The 20,097-nt window shown below is 50.6% G+C and overlaps 8 protein-coding genes across 8 annotated transcripts; 6 read left to right on the top strand and 2 right to left on the bottom strand.

The window, feature by feature from the left end:
• The first annotated feature begins 1,893 nt into the window (after nucleotides 1–1,893).
• On the top strand, nucleotides 1,894–2,986 carry LY89DRAFT_11289 (uncharacterized protein). The gene is made up of 2 exons (XM_018205087.1): nucleotides 1,894–2,214; nucleotides 2,263–2,986. Exons 1-2 carry the CDS (start codon nucleotides 2,117–2,119, stop codon nucleotides 2,798–2,800), a joined length of 636 nt encoding a protein of 211 aa, XP_018078426.1. The 5' UTR covers nucleotides 1,894–2,116; the 3' UTR covers nucleotides 2,801–2,986.
• A 399-nt stretch (nucleotides 2,987–3,385) lies between these two features.
• On the top strand, nucleotides 3,386–4,145 carry LY89DRAFT_679319 (uncharacterized protein). The gene has a single exon (XM_018213846.1). It carries the CDS (start codon nucleotides 3,592–3,594, stop codon nucleotides 4,120–4,122), a length of 531 nt encoding a protein of 176 aa, XP_018078425.1. The 5' UTR covers nucleotides 3,386–3,591; the 3' UTR covers nucleotides 4,123–4,145.
• A 58-nt stretch (nucleotides 4,146–4,203) lies between these two features.
• LY89DRAFT_727111 (uncharacterized protein) lies at nucleotides 4,204–4,678 on the top strand (the record flags this gene model as incomplete). Its single annotated transcript, XM_018219121.1, has 2 exons — nucleotides 4,204–4,226; nucleotides 4,276–4,678. The coding sequence occupies 2 exons, from the start codon at nucleotides 4,204–4,206 to the stop codon at nucleotides 4,676–4,678; spliced, it is 426 nt and encodes a 141-aa protein (XP_018078424.1).
• A 1,184-nt stretch (nucleotides 4,679–5,862) lies between these two features.
• LY89DRAFT_662839 (uncharacterized protein) lies at nucleotides 5,863–6,759 on the top strand (the record flags this gene model as incomplete). The annotated part of the gene is made up of 5 exons (XM_018212671.1): nucleotides 5,863–6,031; nucleotides 6,162–6,241; nucleotides 6,353–6,482; nucleotides 6,521–6,666; nucleotides 6,700–6,759. The coding sequence occupies 5 exons, from the start codon at nucleotides 5,863–5,865 to the stop codon at nucleotides 6,757–6,759; spliced, it is 585 nt and encodes a 194-aa protein (XP_018078423.1).
• A 2,211-nt stretch (nucleotides 6,760–8,970) lies between these two features.
• LY89DRAFT_572616 (uncharacterized protein) lies at nucleotides 8,971–10,219 on the top strand (the record flags this gene model as incomplete). Its single annotated transcript, XM_018208649.1, has 2 exons — nucleotides 8,971–10,039; nucleotides 10,089–10,219. The coding sequence occupies 2 exons, from the start codon at nucleotides 8,971–8,973 to the stop codon at nucleotides 10,217–10,219; spliced, it is 1,200 nt and encodes a 399-aa protein (XP_018078422.1).
• A 2,422-nt stretch (nucleotides 10,220–12,641) lies between these two features.
• On the bottom strand, nucleotides 12,642–13,771 carry LY89DRAFT_679317 (uncharacterized protein). The gene has a single exon (XM_018213845.1). It carries the CDS (start codon nucleotides 13,285–13,287, stop codon nucleotides 12,967–12,969), a length of 321 nt encoding a protein of 106 aa, XP_018078421.1. The 5' UTR covers nucleotides 13,288–13,771; the 3' UTR covers nucleotides 12,642–12,966.
• Nucleotides 13,772–13,919: 148 nt separating this feature from the next.
• On the top strand, nucleotides 13,920–15,013 carry LY89DRAFT_11190 (uncharacterized protein). The gene has a single exon (XM_018205081.1). The coding sequence runs from the start codon at nucleotides 14,141–14,143 to the stop codon at nucleotides 14,654–14,656; it is 516 nt and encodes a 171-aa protein (XP_018078420.1). The 5' UTR covers nucleotides 13,920–14,140; the 3' UTR covers nucleotides 14,657–15,013.
• A 358-nt stretch (nucleotides 15,014–15,371) lies between these two features.
• Nucleotides 15,372–19,110, bottom strand: LY89DRAFT_727108 (uncharacterized protein; the record flags this gene model as incomplete). The annotated part of the gene is made up of 2 exons (XM_018219120.1): nucleotides 15,372–15,616; nucleotides 15,666–19,110. The coding sequence occupies 2 exons, from the start codon at nucleotides 19,108–19,110 to the stop codon at nucleotides 15,372–15,374; spliced, it is 3,690 nt and encodes a 1,229-aa protein (XP_018078419.1).
• Nucleotides 19,111–20,097: the final 987 nt, after the last annotated feature.

Here is a 20,097-nt window from a genome sequence, read left to right as displayed (position 1 = left end):
CACTGCGCTCTGAGAAGAAGGGATCATCGCGGCTCTTTTGAGGTACGATAATGAGCAGGTAGCGGATAAAATCATCGTCACTTGAGCATCCTAGACATCATCTTGATGGGTTGAGGATAGTTTAGGAAAACAGATTGACCAACAGAATGATTCTAGCCTTGTTTGCTTGTTGACAGATTCTGATCCTTGCTTGTTGCTGCAAAGAAGATTGCGTGGTGAGATGGGGCCATACCTCTATTCGGAAAAGATAGCTGGACCTGTCACTTGAGGATCCCGGAAAACGCGTGGTGCTGGGAAGTTGTGAAGATGGATGGATAGCTCTTTTGGGATAGAGATGGCCACTGAGACCGGGTCAAGTGTTGAAGATACTGATCTTCGCTGCAAGAGATGGGTCGTGTCTCTGTCTGGACAAGATGCCAAGACTGAGGAGGGTGCCGGATCAGAGCTGGCCCAGCCTCATTCAACGAGTATGCTGGGGTCTTGGTGGACTTGAAGATAGCTAGACTGCAAAGCTGGGCTTGGACATCACTTGAAGGTCTTTGGGATCTTCGTCGTGATGAGATTGCATTCTGCAAAGATGGGGTCATGGACTGAGCATCCACCAGGTGATGAAGGGTTCCAGCCTTATCCATCTGAGACCCGGGGTGCTTCGACAGTTGGGAAGATAGGAAAGACAACAACAAGCAAAGCTGGGCTCGGCCGGGCGAAAAGCAAGCAAACAACTAACTTTCAATATCTCGATGGCATCTCGAAAAAGGTTGAGTCGGATCATCATCATTAACAATAGGCCCTTTTTCTCGAGTGGTGAGCTTGGGATGTCTCTCTGGTCAGGGAAGATTCTGTCGTGAAGGGGCTTGAGCCTTCACTATCTCCATCTTCATCTCACCATGTCACCCATACTCAACAAATGTTTGGACATGAAGTCCCCGACGTCGCCGGAAGCTTCCCTCAAATCCCCATGTCTTGGTCTCGTATTATGGCCCAAGTCTCATTTCATTTCATCTCATCTCATCTGTGGATGTCGAAATTCTCCTTTCCTTGTCCATCTCTTTTTCCCGTCTAGCCTGGACAGTTGTTGCCCTTTTCTCGCGGACCCGTGACTGTGAATGACAACGAAATGGCATAAAGGGTCTCCTCGGCCAGATACTCGGACGCACTCGACAAAGGTTAAGCTCGCCAGCTCTTCACACGCGTCGATCCATCACGTTCTCATCCATCCGCCGTGCTGGAGTAGGAAATGAGCATCGACGCACGTCCCGAATGTGGGGGATCGCTCTGCTCGATTCTGCATGGTGCGTAAAGCTCAGACCAAGTATCAGCAGGGGAGCGTTCAAAAGGAGGGAAACACAGACGCCAAGAGAGAAACATAAGATGAAGATCCACACGCCTTACTGCATTGAGGGGAGAGACATCCTTGAGGGGGGGAAACATGAAACAATCGCGTGGTCAGGGGTACGAGGTTTAGGGCTTGAAAGGACGAGGGAGTGAGATGAGGGAAACCAGGAGGAGAGGGAGTGAGACATGGGTTTTGATCTTTCTCTCACCGTGCCCTCGGCATTGATGGGAGACGGCCTGCTAGTCTCTCTCCATTCTCTGCTCTCTCGAGTGCTCAGACTCGACCAGGACAAGCAAAATTTCCAAATCGCGGTGGAGCAGACTTCATCATTCATGGCATGGACCGGTTTGGGGGCTGCACGATGGGGCTTTTCGAGATTGACAGGTACGGACTGGGTAAGAAAGGGTGATCATCATGATCACGATTTGGTTTTGACCAGGTTGCTGGGAGATGAGCAGCATGAAGCAGCAGCAGAGAGGATGGAACTCTGGGAGAGCGGCCAGGTCAGGGATGGCAAGTGGACGACGACGACGCCGCCGCCGTCCAACTCTCTTTTTTTCTTCTTGACAGGGCAGCGGCTTGGTTGCGGAAAAAGTCTTTGCGCTGCGAAGATGGGCTTTTGCGAATTCTCCTATCTGGACGTTGGAGGTTATGCATTAATTGCAATTTTATCAACCCGTACTATTTTGAGGGGTGCAGCGGGAGGGTGTGAAATTATCATGGACTGCAGTGAGACTGCATTGAGGCTTGAAGAACGTTATTGACGGGGAATATGCTTCTATGTGCCGAAGAACCGATTTGAATTTGGTTACTATTCGACGTGTACGTTTGTACGTATGTACGTATATACGAACGTCCAACTGCAGCGCACCTGACCTGTAAGGTGATTCGGGGATATCTCAAGTGTCTAACTAACTTCAGTTCAGCTATCGCCGCAGTCAGAATCTGCTCGTCCTAGAAACAACGAATCAAGTCAATCCCCAGGACGCCGTATCTGCACGGCCGGCTACTTCTTTTTGCTCCTGCTCCTGCTGTGCTGTGCTGTGCCATAGCTGTCTGTTGCTTGATACCTCCCTCATGCATGCAAGGCTCATCAGGGTCTTGGGACGTTGGGAGACCTTTCTTCAGTGGCTTCACTTTTTTTTCGATGGCTTGCTCGTGCTCTCGGTGGCTTTTCCCGGGAACTCCTCTTTCCAGAGTTCGTCGTCGAAGACCTCGGGCGAACTACAGCTCGTCAATTCTCCTTTTGATAGCCCCCAGCGAGCCAGGACGCTGAGAAGTGTGACGCCAACTGCGGAAGTTGCAGCCAGGGCGTTGCGGATGCGAACTCCAACCCGTCAGGTGGCACCAAACCAAGCCCACCCGATGTGGGCTCAAAGTCAAAACTTTATCTCTCTGCTGCTGCTGCTGCTGCTCGAGTCAACGCTGCGATCTGGTGCTAAGACAGACGGTGCTCCATCGTGAATCGGGATCCATTTATTGATGGCCATCGGCACCGTTGGAACCGTTTTTTTGGTTCCATCGTCGGTGCTAACTTTAGCCTTGTTTCAACACTGAGGGTCCCATGAGCATGGAGTGAGTAGACTTGGGGAGGCCCGCCGACATGGACGCGCACGCATGTGTCCCGCCCCTCTCCCGTACAATTGTGGGCATCCTCACTGAATCTCTGGTTCTGGTGTGCTGGATGACGATGGATGATGAGTTTTGGTTTGGAGTCAAATATGGATGGCTCCATCCGTGCTGTCTCCGCGGCGCAAGGCTGCTGCTAGCTAGCTGTGCTGGGCGTCTGATGGAGCGATTGATAGGTGGGCCGTGAGAGGGGAGTGTTCCCCAGCATGAAAAACTTTACAGGATTGGATGCGCGCAAGACAAGCCTATTCTCCGTCCAGAGAGGAGGACCTACTAAATTGCGTACTCCTCATCTGATTACCTACTTAGACATTTTACCCAGGACACAGGACATTGGACATTCTGCGGCGAGTGGAGTGGAGGTTCTCATCAATTGACGTTCAAGGGTATACAGTACAGTACGCACGCACACCCTCTCAGCCTGCAAGGGTCAAGGGTCTGCTCTCAGTCACTAACTCAGTTCGGACCAGCATCGCGGTGTTTCAACCAGGGATGCTGGCACCCGCATTGAATTCCGACGTCACTCTGCCGTCCTCGTCCTTTCTCCTGACCAATCCCATGCGGCCAGAAGATGGAGGCTGCCCGCCTCTTTTCAGGAACCACCGGTCACTGGCCAGCAATTCGAGATGCGTGTGCGGCCTTGCTGCATTTCCCAGCGCATCCCAGCCTGGAGCTGCTCGAGCAGTACAGTATCCGTCCGTGACTTGTTCAATTCGATAGTGCGCTGTTCTCCCTCCAATACGTTGACATCTTTAGCATGTATCCTCTGGCCGGAGAAAGGACTCCGCCCGCCCGTGTCAACAGCCAGTCGCCTCTCGGCATTGGAGATGCAGACGACAGTGTCCACCGCGTCCTGCCTGCACGCCACGATCTGGGAGTTCGAAAAGGCAATTTTGAGTTTGACTTTTTTTCTTTTCGTCTCGTCCTCGATTGCCGTCCGGATCTGCAGAGATCCCGGTGGGAGACTGGGAGACGGTGTCAAGCCTCACACGCCTCAAAAGCGGGAGACAGTCGTGATTGGCTCCGTCTGTCCAGAGTCCAGAGTGGAGCGCGTCAGCCGCCTTCCTCGGCCCTTTGTCAGAAACGGGTGCAACAACAACACTGCAACACTGCAACCGCAACCTCTCCTCTCCTCCAATCCACTCCACGTCAGATAGGAGTATGTAGCTAGGGAGCTCACTGCAGCAGAAGCGTACGCCACCAACCGCAAAAAGCCCTACCTTATTTTCACCACCGCGATGTCAAAAGGAAATTGTGTGGAGTAGAAAGACCCTGGACGTCACCGTTATCGAGAGCTGACGAACTCCCAGCAGCAGGAACCACGAAGCCGCAGGGGATGCTTGCGAAAGCGAGAGCCAGATTGATCTTGTTGCCTGTGATCTTTTTCGGATGACTCGATTCGGCTGGTCGTGTTTGTTTGTCGTTCTCCTCTCCGGTCTTCTCCTCCACCTCGGGACAGTCCTCGGCCCTGCTTGCACCGAACTTGGAGGTATCTTGGATCTGACTTCATGGGGACACGGGAGAGCAGCTCCAAATCGAACCAGCATCGGGGAATGGAGCTTAGCACACAGTTCGCCATCGACGGATGCATGTTGGCCCGCACACTTGTCGTTGCAAGCGTCGACGCCACCATTTAAAGTGCAGACTACGGCTCCAAGCTTCCGTCTGGACGCCCAAATTGACTGCTTGATAGAGGAGAACGAGAGTGAGTAATGGCCTTGAGCAACGTGACATAACTCTTTCTCAACATCACGACTTTGCACCCGGATGTATTGTCCGGAAACAGCATGGCTACTAACGTGGATAAATTATACTCGCTTGACGGAATTTGGCGTCTATCAATTTCGACATCTCGGTGGATTTGTGAGACGCACAGACTTATCAGATGAATGATTTAAACTTTACGAGCCAAAAGCAATTACACAAAAGAAGATTGGGAGTCAAGGAGAATCTCATCCGGTTCCGTCTAGCGAGTAAGGCGTGCTCGTGTAGCAAAGCAATCGGCCCTCTTCACCTTGTTTCTTTTGTTGACTTCTTGAAATTCCTGCATCACTCACAGGGACGAGGAATGCACTCGCCTCGCCCTACTGATATTACCAGGTCGTCAGATCATCGCAAAAATGCCGGAGTGAGAGATATCCTTAGCTAGGTCGTCCCAGCCCTAACCAACCATGCTTGCAACTTGAAGGCGGGAGAGCAACCATTTGCTCGCCTTGCACTTCCTGAAAGGTCGTCGATGTGAGGTTCAACCTACAGTACGTCCGCTTCCCCACACGCACATCTGCCGAGGCCGGTTCAGGCTGTGCGTAGAAACGGCTTACACTTCACAACTGGCTTTTTCCTCTGATTCCTGCTCGCAACGAGTAGGCGAAGGGACTAGAGAAAAGCCACTTGCAGCCTACGAAAGGGAGAGGCTTACGTTAAGTTTGAGGGGTACTCGTAGCAGAGACAAAAGACCCTCCGAGCATATGATTTGGGCGTAGTCTCAGAGACAGTCGACTTGATTGCACAGACAACGATTGCGCCAAGCCGAGAAAACAAAGTGTGGATCTTGTGGCTTAAGCCTCAGCGGCTGGGAGGTTTCTGTCAAAAAGAACCAAGGGAGGACTATCTGTATTTGCTTGTCTAGGTGTAAATTGGTCATCGAATGCTCGATTCGAGTACCGAGAACGACCAAGAGACACAACATGACTCTGCAAGTCTTACAACGATCATCAGACTCTCGTATCGACTACTAGGGGGACCGTCAAAAGCTTACTTGCACATGCTCCGAGGTCAAGTACATAGCTAGATAAGATGGCGCATTGCGGTGTTTTCCATAGCAGAAGCCATTCAGATTGTCGATATCGGGATCTATTATTGTTCGCCATCGACGGGGATGGGAAGGGAAAGAGAAAATGGTGGCGCTGATACCGCATCTGTTTGCAGGGCTTGGCCTGTTCCCTGACGCCACCAAGCAGAGCCAAAAGGACACTGCTGCACGCCTCACGTCGGCCCCTGCTCTGGTGGTGTCTGGCACAACCCTGCCTCAGCGTCATTTCGGGGTCCATCTGAAGTCAAGACGCTGTAAGTTACTCGAGTACTCCAGTCAAGAGACTTCAGGGCCAGCGTAGCCCTGCATCGCATTACACCATGGGCGGCCAGTGGTGGTGAGGACAGCCCAGCCACTGAATCAGTGGATTACGAGCATGCCCAGTGACTGGCTGCACCACCGACACAATCGATGACTTTGACTTTGCGAAGGCGATGGCGATGGCGATGGCGTGCAACGCTGAAGTGCGTTCAGATCCGTACTCCACTATGTCCAGTACTCTGCCCTCCGACTTGCTAGAAGGATAGTGAGGGGAGAATGCGATTGTATCTTGCCTGCTACTATATGTCAAATAGGCTTGGTTGAACTGGCTTGTTTCGTTTGCTGACTTGGCCGTCCCTGGTTCTGGCGGCCGTCATCATCATCATCATCATCATCATTCCCATCCCTCGCTCTCCTTCTCCCATCCTTCATACAAAACGGCCTGTCTGTATGGACGGAAAGAGAAGCGTAGCTTTTTCCAGCCCAATTGGGCCGTGGCAGTTGGTGTCCACCTACGCCATGGCTGAATCCCATTACCGCAATTGTCGTGCACATCCATATCTGGGATCCCAAAGCAGGCGGGAGGCATGCTTCTCCAGCCAGTCGGGATGGTGAGACGCATCGCCAAGTACGTGCTGTTCATATGGATGGATGTTGAAAGAGTGTGGTGCGTGCAGACGTGACCAGGAAGCAGGAGGACCAAGAAGAAGCACACGCATAAGGCTTCCCCATCCCAGGGTTCTTGTGTTTGTATGAACAGTATAATTCTTGTAAATACGTTGATTCGTTTCAGCACCGCAGTGCTCTCCGTCACTATTCAGCATTCCCTCGTGGAGCTATGCCCTCTTGAGTAGGGACCCCAATTCGCTACGGCCACGCCCCCTTGTATCGCTACACACACTCCTATGGGAAGCCCGTCCTTATTCCCATCCGCGTGTGCTCATTCGTCCTAGTGTCTGTCACGGTGTCTCACGCGGCGGCGCACTACGCTGGAGCTGTCTCTCAGGGAACTTGAACACCCGTTGTGGAGATGCGACACTAATGTCTGTACCTAATCTGTACCCGAATGTTATCCCTATTCACCCTTTTCACTGGCTTGAGACTACCGGAGTCAGACACAGTGCTAATGTTCCTGCCAACGCCTACCGCGTACCGTTCGAGTCCCCAACTTTCCAGGGTCCGCAAGTCATACGCCTCACTGCAATCCGATGGAAAACCGGGGCAGGGAGGCAACATTTTTCGAACTTGTTTGTTTTGGTCTGTCGAAATGCTGCTTCCGTCCCTCTTCATATCTGCTACAGACTAATTCTACACTGCTGCTACGTATTAACTATTAATTACTCTTTTATCCACGACCCATGGATGACTGCTAGTCCACGAGGAGGTTAGTAGATGCTCGTACTATTCTCCTCGCACGCCCTGTCCTGTCGGTACTGTACTCTGCTCATACGGTATCCTCTTCTTGTTGACGGCCCTCGGTTGTCCCAACATAAACTGGAATTGTACCGTACAGTTGTTTGCCTGTGCAACAGCAACAGCAACAGCGACGACTACGACTACGCGGACAGGTCCGGCGGCAACTGAGATCTTGGTTCTCTGTTGTCTTGGCCGATGCCAAAAAGTACCGTGCTCCCCTCTCCCGGTTTAGACTGTCCTGCTCGGGATTTTTTGGCTGAGGAACTCTGCATCCCTGCACTTTCCTCATCATAGATAGATAGCCCCAAAAGCACTAAGGCCAGCACTAGGACCAGCACCAGCACCAGCACCAGCACCAGCACCAGCAAGCCCAAGCCCAGAGAAAAGCATACCCATGCTCCCGTATCCACACCCACCACCACCACCACCACTGCGCACCCGCCATATCTTCTCCACCTTAAACCACCACCGCCATCACAGCCAACCGAACATCGACCTCATCCCTCATCCTTGAACCCGTACCATTTCCATACCCTTCTCCTCCTCCTGTACCCTGTTCTGCCCTTCACATCTCCATCTTCCATCATACCCACCTCATACCTCACCTCGCACCTCATACACCTATGGAATTCTTATGTAAAGGCCCTTTGCCCCCCCGCCTTGTGATCGTCCATATACATTCCCAATCCCTCGACCACGGTCTCCATTCTTCCCACACCCAATCTTCTTCAGACAATCACCACTACAACTAAAGAAGACTACGATCTCCCGTCGCAGAAGGTCTCAAACACTCGTGGCCTCCGATCTTCACCTGCTTCATCCAAGTTCGTCCAGCTGCCCCCCCCCCCCGTCGGCCCAATACATCATCGACCGACCACCACGCTTTGGTATTCATATACCAGCCGATCACCAGACTGCCGAAGGACTTGACAGCTTCAAACCCTCCTCGACTACTCTCGAAGTGGAACCTGTCTGATGAGCTTAATCTCCTCCCACGCCGCCAACCTTCAAACTAGCATCTCCGCATTGCACGAGTAAGACCGCAGCAGCATCGAGGGGAATCAGGAGAACTTCACAATCGTCGATCTTTCCTGAAGATATCTCAAGTCGCCCACGGCCCCACTGTTCAACCACCACCCCAGGCATTGCAGACTGACGAAAGAAAGTCAGCTCCTACGCTACGCTCCGCCTTGTCTATCAGACGAATCGTAGCTGTCCAGTGCCCAGAGGACGGTATCCCTTTCCTAGACGGCCAACCATCTGCTTGGATCTGTCTTCGTACATCTGTTGCACCGACAAGCACATAAGGACGCTGATCCCACCCGTCAGGACGAAACTGATCGTCTCTCCATCTCTTGCGACTCTCGCCTCGGCCGGAACAAAGTGACACGACCACGAATCTTTACTACGGGATCTTGCATCTGATCCACGTCTCTTTGAAACGACTATTCTTCCTCCTTGTCAGCAAGAGAATCTTTCTGCTCCTGTCACGTTTGACAACTTGATCGTCTTTAAGATGACTATGGCCATCGACAATCAACAACGCTTCGGCGGCATGAACTTCGACCACATGTCTTATTCCAATCCCCCTCAATTCACCAATCCATGGTCTGCGTCGTCCGCGCCCGCCCAGAACCACAGCCTCTATGCCTCCTCGCACAACATCAACCCCAATCTGGGGCTGGAGCACATTGCAAAGCAGCAGCAGCAGCAGCAACCCCGTGTGAACAGCAATGTCTCCATGGGATCTTATGCCAGCGTACCAATGTCCGCGGCATCAGCAGGTAGCCCTCTCTTGGCGGATGTATATGGCTCTCAGGATTTACTCACCATGCCCCAAGATTTGTTGAGTCCAACCCGTTCTGTGTCTACTGGATATGGGAATGAGAACGCCTACTCGAGTGCTCCCTCGCCGGTTCACAACTACGCGCCTACGTCGACGCCGTATGAACATATGGGTTATGCCCCCGCCCCCGTGCGGTCGACCTATGCCATCCCACAACAGGATAATTCAAGACGACTGTCACAACCGTCAGTACCCTCTAGCTCATTCCTCGATATGTCGGAGGACGCGCAACGCCTTCAACGCCAGAATTCACTTATTGACTTCAATGACAGAGGACTTCAACAGGAGTCAACACGAAGCTTCGGCGACGCAATTGATGCCAGCAGAGGCATGATTGCTATGAGCCAGAATACGACACCACGCAACATTTATGGCGGACAAGGACGTGTAGGAAGGGGGTCAGGTGATTCATATGGATTCCCCACTGCCCACTCGACCAGCTCCTCGATCTCCTCATCAGGGACATATCCCTCATATTTCGGTGGCTCAGTCGATTCATCAGTGAGCGACTACTCGAACGCTGGCTCTGACATTGAATCCGTCTCGTCGCGAACACTACCCAGACCCTCAGGTCTCCTCAATGGAGGCATTCCTCCAGCGCCACAATCGATGATGGGTCAATTCAGCTCCAAAGTCTCTTCAAGCACACAGAAGAAGCACAAGTGCAAAGTCTGCGACAAGCGATTTACGCGCCCAAGCTCTCTGCAAACACATATGTATAGTCACACTGGCGAGAAGCGTAAGTTTTTGACCCCAATTTGACGAGAGTTTTCACTAAACTAGCATAGCATTCTCTTGCGAAGTGGAAGGTTGCGGAAGACACTTCTCAGTAGTCTCCAACTTGCGCCGACACCGAAAAGTGCACAAGGGCGAAGCGCGTTCAGAGGCGGGATCTGAAGATCACCAATCGGACGAATAAAAGTGGCTTTTGTTTCCACTCCGCTACGTTTACGATCCCTTCATCTCGAAAATGTTGATATACGTCTTCGCTTGCGCGGCCTAAAAAAAAGTCGGAAATTACGCGCTGTACCTCTTGACGACCTTTGTGTGTTTATGTTGTTACTCTGTTTGCGATATCCCTTCAGCGTGTTGATATCCCAGTGTGCGGAGGAAACCTGTCTGTTTACGCCTTGCTATTGCTTTTTTGCTGTGGACTGTACGCGCGTTACTAGACAATTATTCTCTTCTAATACTTTCATTCAACAAAAAGAGTCCAGACTACACCACAGCTGGATAATCTATTGGGGAAAAGGGGAATTGTTGTTTTTGCACAGCTTAGATCTATGAATCGAGATGCTGTCTTGCTTTTATGGCGTTGCAGGAAGGGAAGATCTCCCGTACCGCGCTCTTGGGCTGCAGATGAAAGGGCCTGGGTCTTCGGGAATGGGAATTGTACGATTAGGATCAGAGTTGATGGATGGAAGGGTTGCGCGGACTTTGCTTGTTTTTTCTTCACCCTCGTTTACATATACCCCCACGGTTGGCTCGGAATCAATACGGATACATAGCTATAAGCAACAGTCGCTACGACTAGAATAATGATATTAGAACATAAAAACTTAGATCTTGGCTCTTGGGCTGCTACGTGATTGTCTGAATGTCTTCAATTCTTCTGTGCCTAACAGAGCTTGATTGCCCCTTCTCCTTTCTTTCCCTACCTCCCCTCCTTTCGAAGCCCGGCGCCAATGGCGGCTCCTCTCACACCGCTCTCCTGCAACCCTCACTCAAAAATTCTCTCATCGCATGACGAACCCTCTCACGCATCGCAATTCCAACCTATCCAATTTGCTTTCCTTTCCCTTCACTTCTACCCAAATTCACCCAACCCGCCTCTCCCATCCATAAAATTACCCATCCCCTCGATTCCCAAAAGTCCCATCAAAGTTAACCCCACCATGCACCACCCACCGACGATCACCGCCCAAACAGCGCTCACATCGCCGACCATGTGTGCTGTTGATCACCACCCTGGTCCCGTGATGTCGAACAGGGGAGGGGAGGGACCGCCACGCCCGCCCGGAATAAGGCTTATCTGAAAAGAGAGGGTATACCCGTTTTCCTTCTGTACAGTACGGACCCAGTGTGGAGTTTTGACTGGGTGGGTAAGACAACATGAAACGAGCAGGGAGAGGGCTATATTGTGTGTGGCTGTGTCTCCGTCATTTCTCTTTATCAAAACTCATGACATAGGAGCAAAAAAAAGGGGAGAGGATGATGATTTTCGCCACTCGACGACAATACTAACTGGCACCGAGTTTTGGGTTCGGTGTGTTTTGAGTGAGGCTGGGGTCCTGAATGGGATGGGCGGGCTGATTGGTAGGGATGGAAATTCAGGGTCTATGGTACTGTACTGTGCTGTACCGCTGGCTGCGAAGCACAGCACACCCCAAGGCTGAGTTTGGAAGGTTGGGATCCATGTTGTGGTTTGGAAGGTGAGGATGGTTGGTTTGGAAGCACGGGTAAGGCGATGAGAAGGGACCAAACGGAGACCGCCAACAACAAACTGTCTGTGGTTTCGTGAGGGGGGTATGATATCAATGGTGCTTCATCAGAAAATCAATTCGTTCGCCTTGCTTCGTTGCGGGCTTCTATTCTGGGGTTCGAGCGAAGGAAGGTGATGCTTCCATCGTCACAAGAAGCATGATGATGAGAGAGGCAAACCATTCATGTTGGCGTGAGGTCAACTATGATGCTGTGTCTGATACGGGCGAGCAAGGCGCAATCTTATCCTGGCGCGCGCGCAAAGTAACTTTGTATCTATCTATCTAATCTCTGTGATGGCTTCACCAATTAGATGTTGAGATAACAATAAGTACGCATTTCATCATCTATCTATCATCAATCGAGTGGAGATACCGAGGACCCTGAGAATCTTAAGTACAAACTCAACCAGTCCAAGCAAGACTCAACTCACCAACCACTCCACTCCAAAACATGAGCCTATGCCCGATGACATGTGGATGATGCTATTCCCCTCCCCATGACGACGGAATGAAAACTGACTTCCTAAATTGTACGTTGTCCGTCACGTCGCACCTTGTCCTTTCTCTACTCCAATCTTCTTCGGCGCAAGAGAAGGGAAGGGAGAGGTCAGGGGTGAAGTGAGACCGATGATGAAGTGGCGTTCTTAGCCGCATCTCATATCCCCGTCATCTCTGTGCATCCTTGTTGTGCATCAAGGGTGCGGGATGTCTTGCTACCCTTGAGTTTAAGGCAGAGATGATGTATATTGCAAGGCAGCTTTGAGTAAGCAAGGGGTGTTCGGCTTGAGATGATCCGGAGATTTGATATCTGCACACCCGCATCTTGACTGGGATCTGATGCAGACAAGAATATCTCAGCACTTCCTCATTCCAAAGACTTGTTTTAGATGTCTTACCTTTGGAATGCTCAGAATAACCAAAACAGCAGCAATCAAGAATGCCAATAAGAAACGGTCAGATGTCTCTCCACCTCCGAAGCCCAGCATCAAGAAAGGCGCTCACTCAATTCATAATCTGAATCACGAAGCTGCAGCTAAACAAGCCGCCAGACAATAACAAACGGCTCACGGCCCACAAGCCCTCCTGCAGCCAGAACCTTATCGAGATAGGGCTATACATTCAAAAGGAGCTATCAGAAGAAAAAGAAATATAAATTCTAGTAGCACTACTATCGGTATTGCTTCTAAGACATCAACAAGCCAGAGCGATGTGACGATAAGTGAGAAGTGACGGTCGACCAACCAACACCAATGCAAGTCAACGACCAAGCTCGTAGCACAAAAATGTCTCCCCCAGACTTTTCGGCCTCGGGACTCGCAGGCGGCACTGTAGTGCAAAGACGGGAGATGCGCTGGTGCAGATGCTGATCGTGTGCGCTATCACCCTGTTGTGCATCTACGGGCCACTTAGCGCAAGAAAGGGCAGCCAACAACGTGAGGGTAGCACAATCTCTGGATGCAATTGCGAGAAGACGGCTCTCGCGCAGTTGCACAATGTAAAGCATGTTGCTGAGTGAGCAAGTGGTCGGTGGGGAAGTAACGCCCAGGTGAAAACGGGTTGTTTGGATGACTTCATGACATCCCGAGCAAGAGGTTGTTGGGGCCTTCAGGATAGGTACTATTCGCCGGTTTGTTATCTGTCATTTTGCGAGTCGAGAAGACGGGAGAAGGAGTTCCACGACCATGGAGGTAGGTCCGGGAAGAAAAGGACATGTAACAACCTCAACCTCGGACGGCAAGTTCTGTTCCCGTGGAGACGGGTCTATTGTACTATGATGGACCCATATGAGTTGAGCGAGCGAATTTCGAGTAATACTTGGGACAAGTGTTACAATTTGAAGTGTGTTCCGACGTTGACCATTCCGGTGGTGATGATGTGCGAGAGCTCTCGGAAGCAAATCAACCGAGGCAGATAATACTCGAGTGATAGGTTGGACATTGAACACATGAGATTGTTAGTCCAGCAAAAACAGATATTTTGCGACAAAAATGTTTGTATTCAAGAGTGGTACGAGTTTGTATAAAGGTGAGAGAGTCAGGAACAGGCACTTGGTCTGATTTTCTCATCCAATCGTCTAGCGTTTTAGCTCAAAAGCTAAAAAGTCACGATAGTTGAAATCTCAACTTCAAAATTGGGAAGTAAACAATTCTACTACTTTCGTGTGCAACTTTCCTCTCTCGACAACTAGATCTTGGAAGAAACCACTCCACATCCCTTTCAAGTCCTTGCGCTGTTTCATACGTCACAAATCCAAGCAGAAGCCCACACCAGCCACCCTTTTTGATCACACGACATCTCCCGCCATTCCCTCCGAATTTGCCAACTTCAACTCAACACTTCCGCAAACGGCCAGAAATATGGTCACAACCCGCTCCCACTCCACCGTCCCAGATGCCGATACTCACCCATTATCAAATGGCCAGAAGAAAGGTCCCTCGGTCTCCATAGACGCACCGGCAAAACAAGCGTCCTCAACACCCCGCAGACCACCAAACAAACGTGCCTTGTCGAGTAACCATATCGGTGCACCACCCGACCTATTCCCCCGACTCTCTGCTCACGCCTCGAGAATCCATAAGGCGAAATCGCACATCCTGCTTTTCTTCCTCCTCTGTATTCTTTCTACGGGTATTTACTTCTTGAACCCTAGTCTGCTTGGTTTTGTTGTCAAATCCCTGGCTGCGTCTTCATGGACCACCGTGGGAACAGTGGCCGTGGGTGTCTTGGGCATTGGGATGGGAATGGTGTGCTGGACGAATGTCTATAAAGTGGATTGGTATGAGGTTGTAGCTGGGTACTGGTGGTTAGTGATACCTGCTCTTGGAGCCGTAGGATGGGCTATTGCTATTGTGCAAGAAGGAGAGAAGGAATAGGTCGAACTTGATTGAGTTTGAATTGAGTAAGATTGTCAAGTTGAGAGTGACTACCCAGGTGGCCCCATACTTGCTTTGAGAATGCTGTATCCATTTAGAAACCAACAATGTTGGTGGTAGCTTACAGCTCAGACACTGCGAATGGTGGAATCAATCTGCAGCCGATGCTGAGCAGGCAGTTCGCCCGGCAGCAGGAGACATCAAACATAGACCAAGAAATAACGATACTAAGATATCACGTAGAATGAGTGCAGAAGCGGTCTCATTTTAAATCGTTGAATTTTGAAGTTCATGCCTTTTGTTTGCCCCTCCTTATCCACTCAACACCAGCCACTTTACATTACACCCCGCCGAACATACATGAGCGGTAGCCTAGATGCCACCCTCGCAGGCCTTGTGACGTGACCGCAGAAGAGTATCTTACAAAGAGAAGATCGAGGTGTAAAAACATCGGGAGTAATAGCGGTAAACATTAGGCTCGTCCGTTATGTGAAGCAGAAAAAACAACGAAAAGGGAACCCGTAGATTCGGCACATGGTGCTCGTCGTAAAGGTCGTCAAAGTATCCCCAGAAAAAGAGCAAAGAGCACTAGGCTCTGTATGTAGAAAACGCCAAGGGTATGCCGCAAAAGATTCACAGAAAGGTAGAAGACCACCCAAATCAGTCCGTCCAGAAACGCCTCTAAACCAACCCAGTCGCCGCCATAGTACTGAAATCAGAGTCTCGTGCTTTGCTTCTCAACAGCGCTGCGACCACCTGCTAGCGAGCCAAATAATTGCTCAGGAGGGACTCTGGCGAAGCCTTGGCTCCTGTCAAAGGCCGCAGAGGGGGCTGGAATATAGCCTTCGCGCTTCTTCCGGATGCGCTCAGCCACAATGCCAAAGACAACTGAGAGGAAGATGGTGCCAAGTGCGATACCAAGTCCGATCAATACAATGAAGCCTACGGCGAGTTTGCCACCTGATATTTATTAGCTTGAGAACGATGATAGAAGAAAGAGACAACATACCAGAGTTGGAGAAGAAATTTTGATTCTGGACAAAGATTTGAGACAAGCTTCCACCTGTATTAGATGCGCTTGTTGTTAAAGCGAAAGGTTGGAAGGTGGTGCCATTGAACAGCACAGAAGAGGCATTGCCAAATCCTGGTATGTTCAAAGCACCCATGATCATTAAAGTCTGACTGGCGGAAACGAGAGCCGTGGATCCATGACTCTTTGTCAGCGAAAGGACTTGGAGACCTCGAATCTCACTGCCAGTTCCGAAACTACTCCCAGGGGATTGGAAACTCGTGCCATCAAATTTCATAAGGAATGCGGAGCCATTCGTTGCAGTGCCAGCGATCCAGAACTGGCTATTGTCGCTGCTCGCCGGCGTGATTGCGCTGACTGGTCCTGGGACGCCAGTAGAATTTGCAGCGACTGCCCATGTCTGTGATTTCGCATCGTAGGTAGCGAGAGAGGTATCAACACCATTGACTGTGAGAGTTCCGCCCACTAGTAATGCGCTTGTGCTAGTCCAGATCATGGCGTTGGCAGTACCTTCCAATGTATTACTTGGCCGGTTCCATTGCGCGACCCCTGTAGAAAAAACACATACAGCAGGACAACTGAGTGAACCTGCTGCAGTGAAGCTTCCACCAACGTAGACATCATTTGTATTAGGCCTGGTAGATATTGAGTTGACGTTTCCACCAGACAGCGATGGAGGCTGGGTTCCGAAGGAGGAAGTGATGAGATCAAATGATATTAAGCCAGTGATACTATTGCCATTTACTGTTCCAGTGAGAGAGCCTCCAGCAAATAGAGTGTCTCCTTCGAGAGCCACAGCTAAGATTGTAGAGTCATTTGATAAGGAAGGACCAACACCGGTGACCGTGTTAGAGTCAGACCCATTGATGAAAAGCAGGTTATTAACAGCTGACCCATTCGTGCCTGTCGCAGTAAACTGGCCACCAAGGACAGTGACGTTGCGTCCACCGTTGCTGTAAAATAGACCAGTGACAACGCCGCTGATATTTTGACTGGTAGTGGCTCTTTTCGTGAGGGTGCTCGAGGATTGCGATTCAGTAGGCTGGATGTGTACGGGTAAAGCGCTAAGTCCTGCTGAAAGTGCCACTGCACCACTTGCACTAAGCTCAGAAGTAGACAAAGATCCAGAGAAAATATTGCCGCCTCCGGGGAGATCAACAGAAGCAGTAAGTTGTCCTGTAATTCCCATACTTGCAGTATTCAAGTTCCGCAACCAATTGTTCTTGGATGGGACCCAGACAGCAAATCCAGTGACGGCGATTGAGCTATTACTGCCTGTTGCAAGAATCTCGGTGAAGTCTCCAGTCAAGGTAATGACAGTCTCAGGGACGTTGGTGGTGATATTCATCGATAGAGGCACAATGCTCGTCACCAAGTCATTCACACCGGCTCCAAGAGCAGTCCAGGTGTTTTTCGATATATCGTACGCTGCTACATTGTTCAAGCCAGTGTTTCCGCCTGTGCTGGTATTGGAAAACTTGCCGCCAACGTAAAGAAGAGTGCCGTTCAAGAACATTGTGATGACCTCGCCATTGAGACCACTGCCAGTAAGGGGGGTGGTACCGGTGCTCGTTACCGAGAAGATGTTATCCAAATTGTTAGCGCTGAAATTCCCACCCACGAACGTGGTAGTCCCAGATGTCTGAAGCGCATTGACACCAGATCCTGTTGGAAGACTCATGCCAGCCACGTCGAAGGTCGAGTTGGAGAAGTCGGCAGTATTAATCGTGGCTTGGGTAGGATCATACTCGAATATGTTGTTAAGTCCACCGCTAGACGAGATGAGAGTGAAGCCGACACGCTGAGCAACAATGGTGAGGTTCTGCAGGTTTTGACCGGCTAAAGGCGAGAGAGTTACCGAAGGTCGGAAGGAGCTGCTACCTGCTTCGATATAGCCGAAATATATTTGATCGTACTTATCAAAGTTGTTGGTTTGGAAAATCGAAGTCGTGAACCCCGTACTGTCCGTACCAGTTGACATAAGACCTGTAATGTTGACCTGGCCACGATTCGAACACGAGTTATCCTGAATGCACCCTGGCGTATACATGTTGACGGAATAGTTACCAGACTGCTTGATATCTGGCAGGAAAACTACTGAAGCCTCAGTTGAGCCTCCGATCAGCGAAGCAGTGAGGTACTCGGATACGCTTGAATGAGAAGGTGATACCACCCACGGTCCCGTGGTAGTGGCGTTCGAAGCGTCCGAGATCGAGGCGCAAGCAGGCTCGTCAAAGTCGTTGATCGCGTAGGCGAAGATATCATTCTCAAATAGTTCGATTCCATCTAAGCCTCCTCCACTGCCATACCAGGCCGAAAGGTCAATCTGGAAAGCATTCATGCCGATAACGTTGACGAAGTGGAAGTCCTGGTACTTAACGCTGCTGTTATTGCTCAAGGGACACTCTGAAGAGCAGGAAGCATTCTGGCCAGTTACCGGATCAATATAGGTGAAGTTCATGATACCGTTGATTGGCATGGCTGTATATCGCCAGGTCTGTGTTCCCCGTCCATCCTGATGAGTGTTCCACAATCTTAGCTTCGTAGGCTGAAATCCAAACTGGAATGTTGCCTTCCAGAAGCCAGGGGTGTTGTCAGCAAGCAGCCAGGTATTGCCAGCTCCATCAGTTCCGCTTGTCTTGCAAACGATATTAGTGGGGTCGCTGAAGCCAGTGGTTGTGCTTGATGAACCGCTTGTAATATTTGCTCCAGAGATGTTGATGACCTGTTGATCTGGAAGACTCGGGCCAGTAGCATTTCCCAGTCCTGTGAATGAACCTCCCCAAATTATATGACCATTTGAAGCTTTGGTGATGGATGTGACGGGTCCATTGAAGCCTAAGAATGGGAGATTTGTCCAGCCAGCCGTACCAACCCAGGCAATCGCGTTAGTCGAATTAGCGCCCTTGAAGCTGCCTCCAACATAGACTGTGTTTGAAGCTTCATCGCAGAGCAATGCCGAGACTTGTCCAGAAAGTCCGGTTAGAGGTGTGATGGCAGAGGTATTGGGATTGAATAGAGCAGCCCCTGGCGATTCTATGCCGCCCAAACTGGTGAAATTGCCTCCAATTACCACACCTGCCATTGAGCCCGATGAGAGAATAAAGGTGCACATTGCCTGAATTCCCGCGTCTGCAGCTGCCAGATTCGCGAAACCGCCATTTGGAAATCTTGATAAGACGGACTGACTGCCATTCGTACTGAATCCAGCTTCACTCTGGCCTGCGAATTGATATAGGGAGATTCCATTGAAATCACCAGCAAGACCAACTGATCCCAGCGCCGAGAGATCGAGGTCGGGACTAGGAACTGGGTTGAAAGTGATGGCACGAGAGATTTGTGCGAGAGATGTCAACAAAACACCAGCTCGAATTGAAGGCGGCAGGTCGAAGGCTGAAGTACTCAGCCATGATGGAAGCTTCATCGCAGAAGCGCAGGGCGCGCAGCGATATTGATTTCGGGAAGGGTGAAAAGCTCAGGAGTCGACCGGGCCTTCACGAAAACATCGAGCGCGACCTCCTTACTCCATCTAAACAGAGGCACGAATTGATCTGCCGTTGTCCGCTCTTCGTCTGCCAATTGTTTGTAATGAATCGCGTCGTGTCCTTTATCGCGCTGTCGTCGTCTCGATTTCTCCCCCAAAAGAGTGTTGTCGCACAAAGGTCGTTGTGGAGGAGAGGATGGGGCGTTACCGTAGATCGATGAAGCGTTGTCGCTAGATGAATTAGACCAGCCACCAATCTTGTTTATCGACCTCAGGAGGACCAGTGAACCTCGGCGGAATCTACCCAGAAGACGAAAGTTCGACTTTGAGAGTCTTGACAGTTTGATGAATGGTGACTGTCACTTCGGAAGAGTGCGCGGTGCTCAGACGGGTCGTTTTTCGATCCTTCGCTGCTGTTCAGGGGCGGAGACCCGGGAGCCAAGCGTCGTCGTCGTCTGAAGTTGAGGTTTGTAGTACTGCTCTGAGCTTTCGGGCCGTTGATTGAGTGAATGTGAATGTTTCTGAATGTGAGTGTGCGTGACTGTGAGAGTGCGCAAGGAAAATGTATGATTGTTCTGTTGCTGCTGTAAAGGAGTGTGAGGTCACTATTCTTTCTGTTCGTTCATCAACCCTGACCGTTATGCATCCTATTATCATGCAAGACGTACCGAGTGATAAACAAGAAGACAAGGAACGAAAACTTGGTTGAAATGAGCGTGGTTTGTTCGAGTTTGTGATTCACTCAAATATTTGTGTATTGAAATTTGGACATCACAGAGGTGGCGGGATAATCTCGTTTGTCACCAGCCCTTTCTCGTTTGAATTTTGTTCCTCGTCCTACTTTGCCTGCACGCGCAGCAACGCTGAGATCGCAGCCAGGCCAGTGGGTGTTTCAACCCTCGAGTTGCAAGTCAGGTCTCTGGCCTA

The sequence above is a fragment of the Mollisia scopiformis genome (genome assembly GCF_001500285.1).
Source record: "Mollisia scopiformis unplaced genomic scaffold LY89scaffold_1, whole genome shotgun sequence".
NCBI classification, from domain to species: Eukaryota; Fungi; Ascomycota; class Leotiomycetes; order Helotiales; family Mollisiaceae; genus Mollisia; species Mollisia scopiformis.
This window is presented reverse-complemented; position numbering and strand designations above follow the sequence as displayed.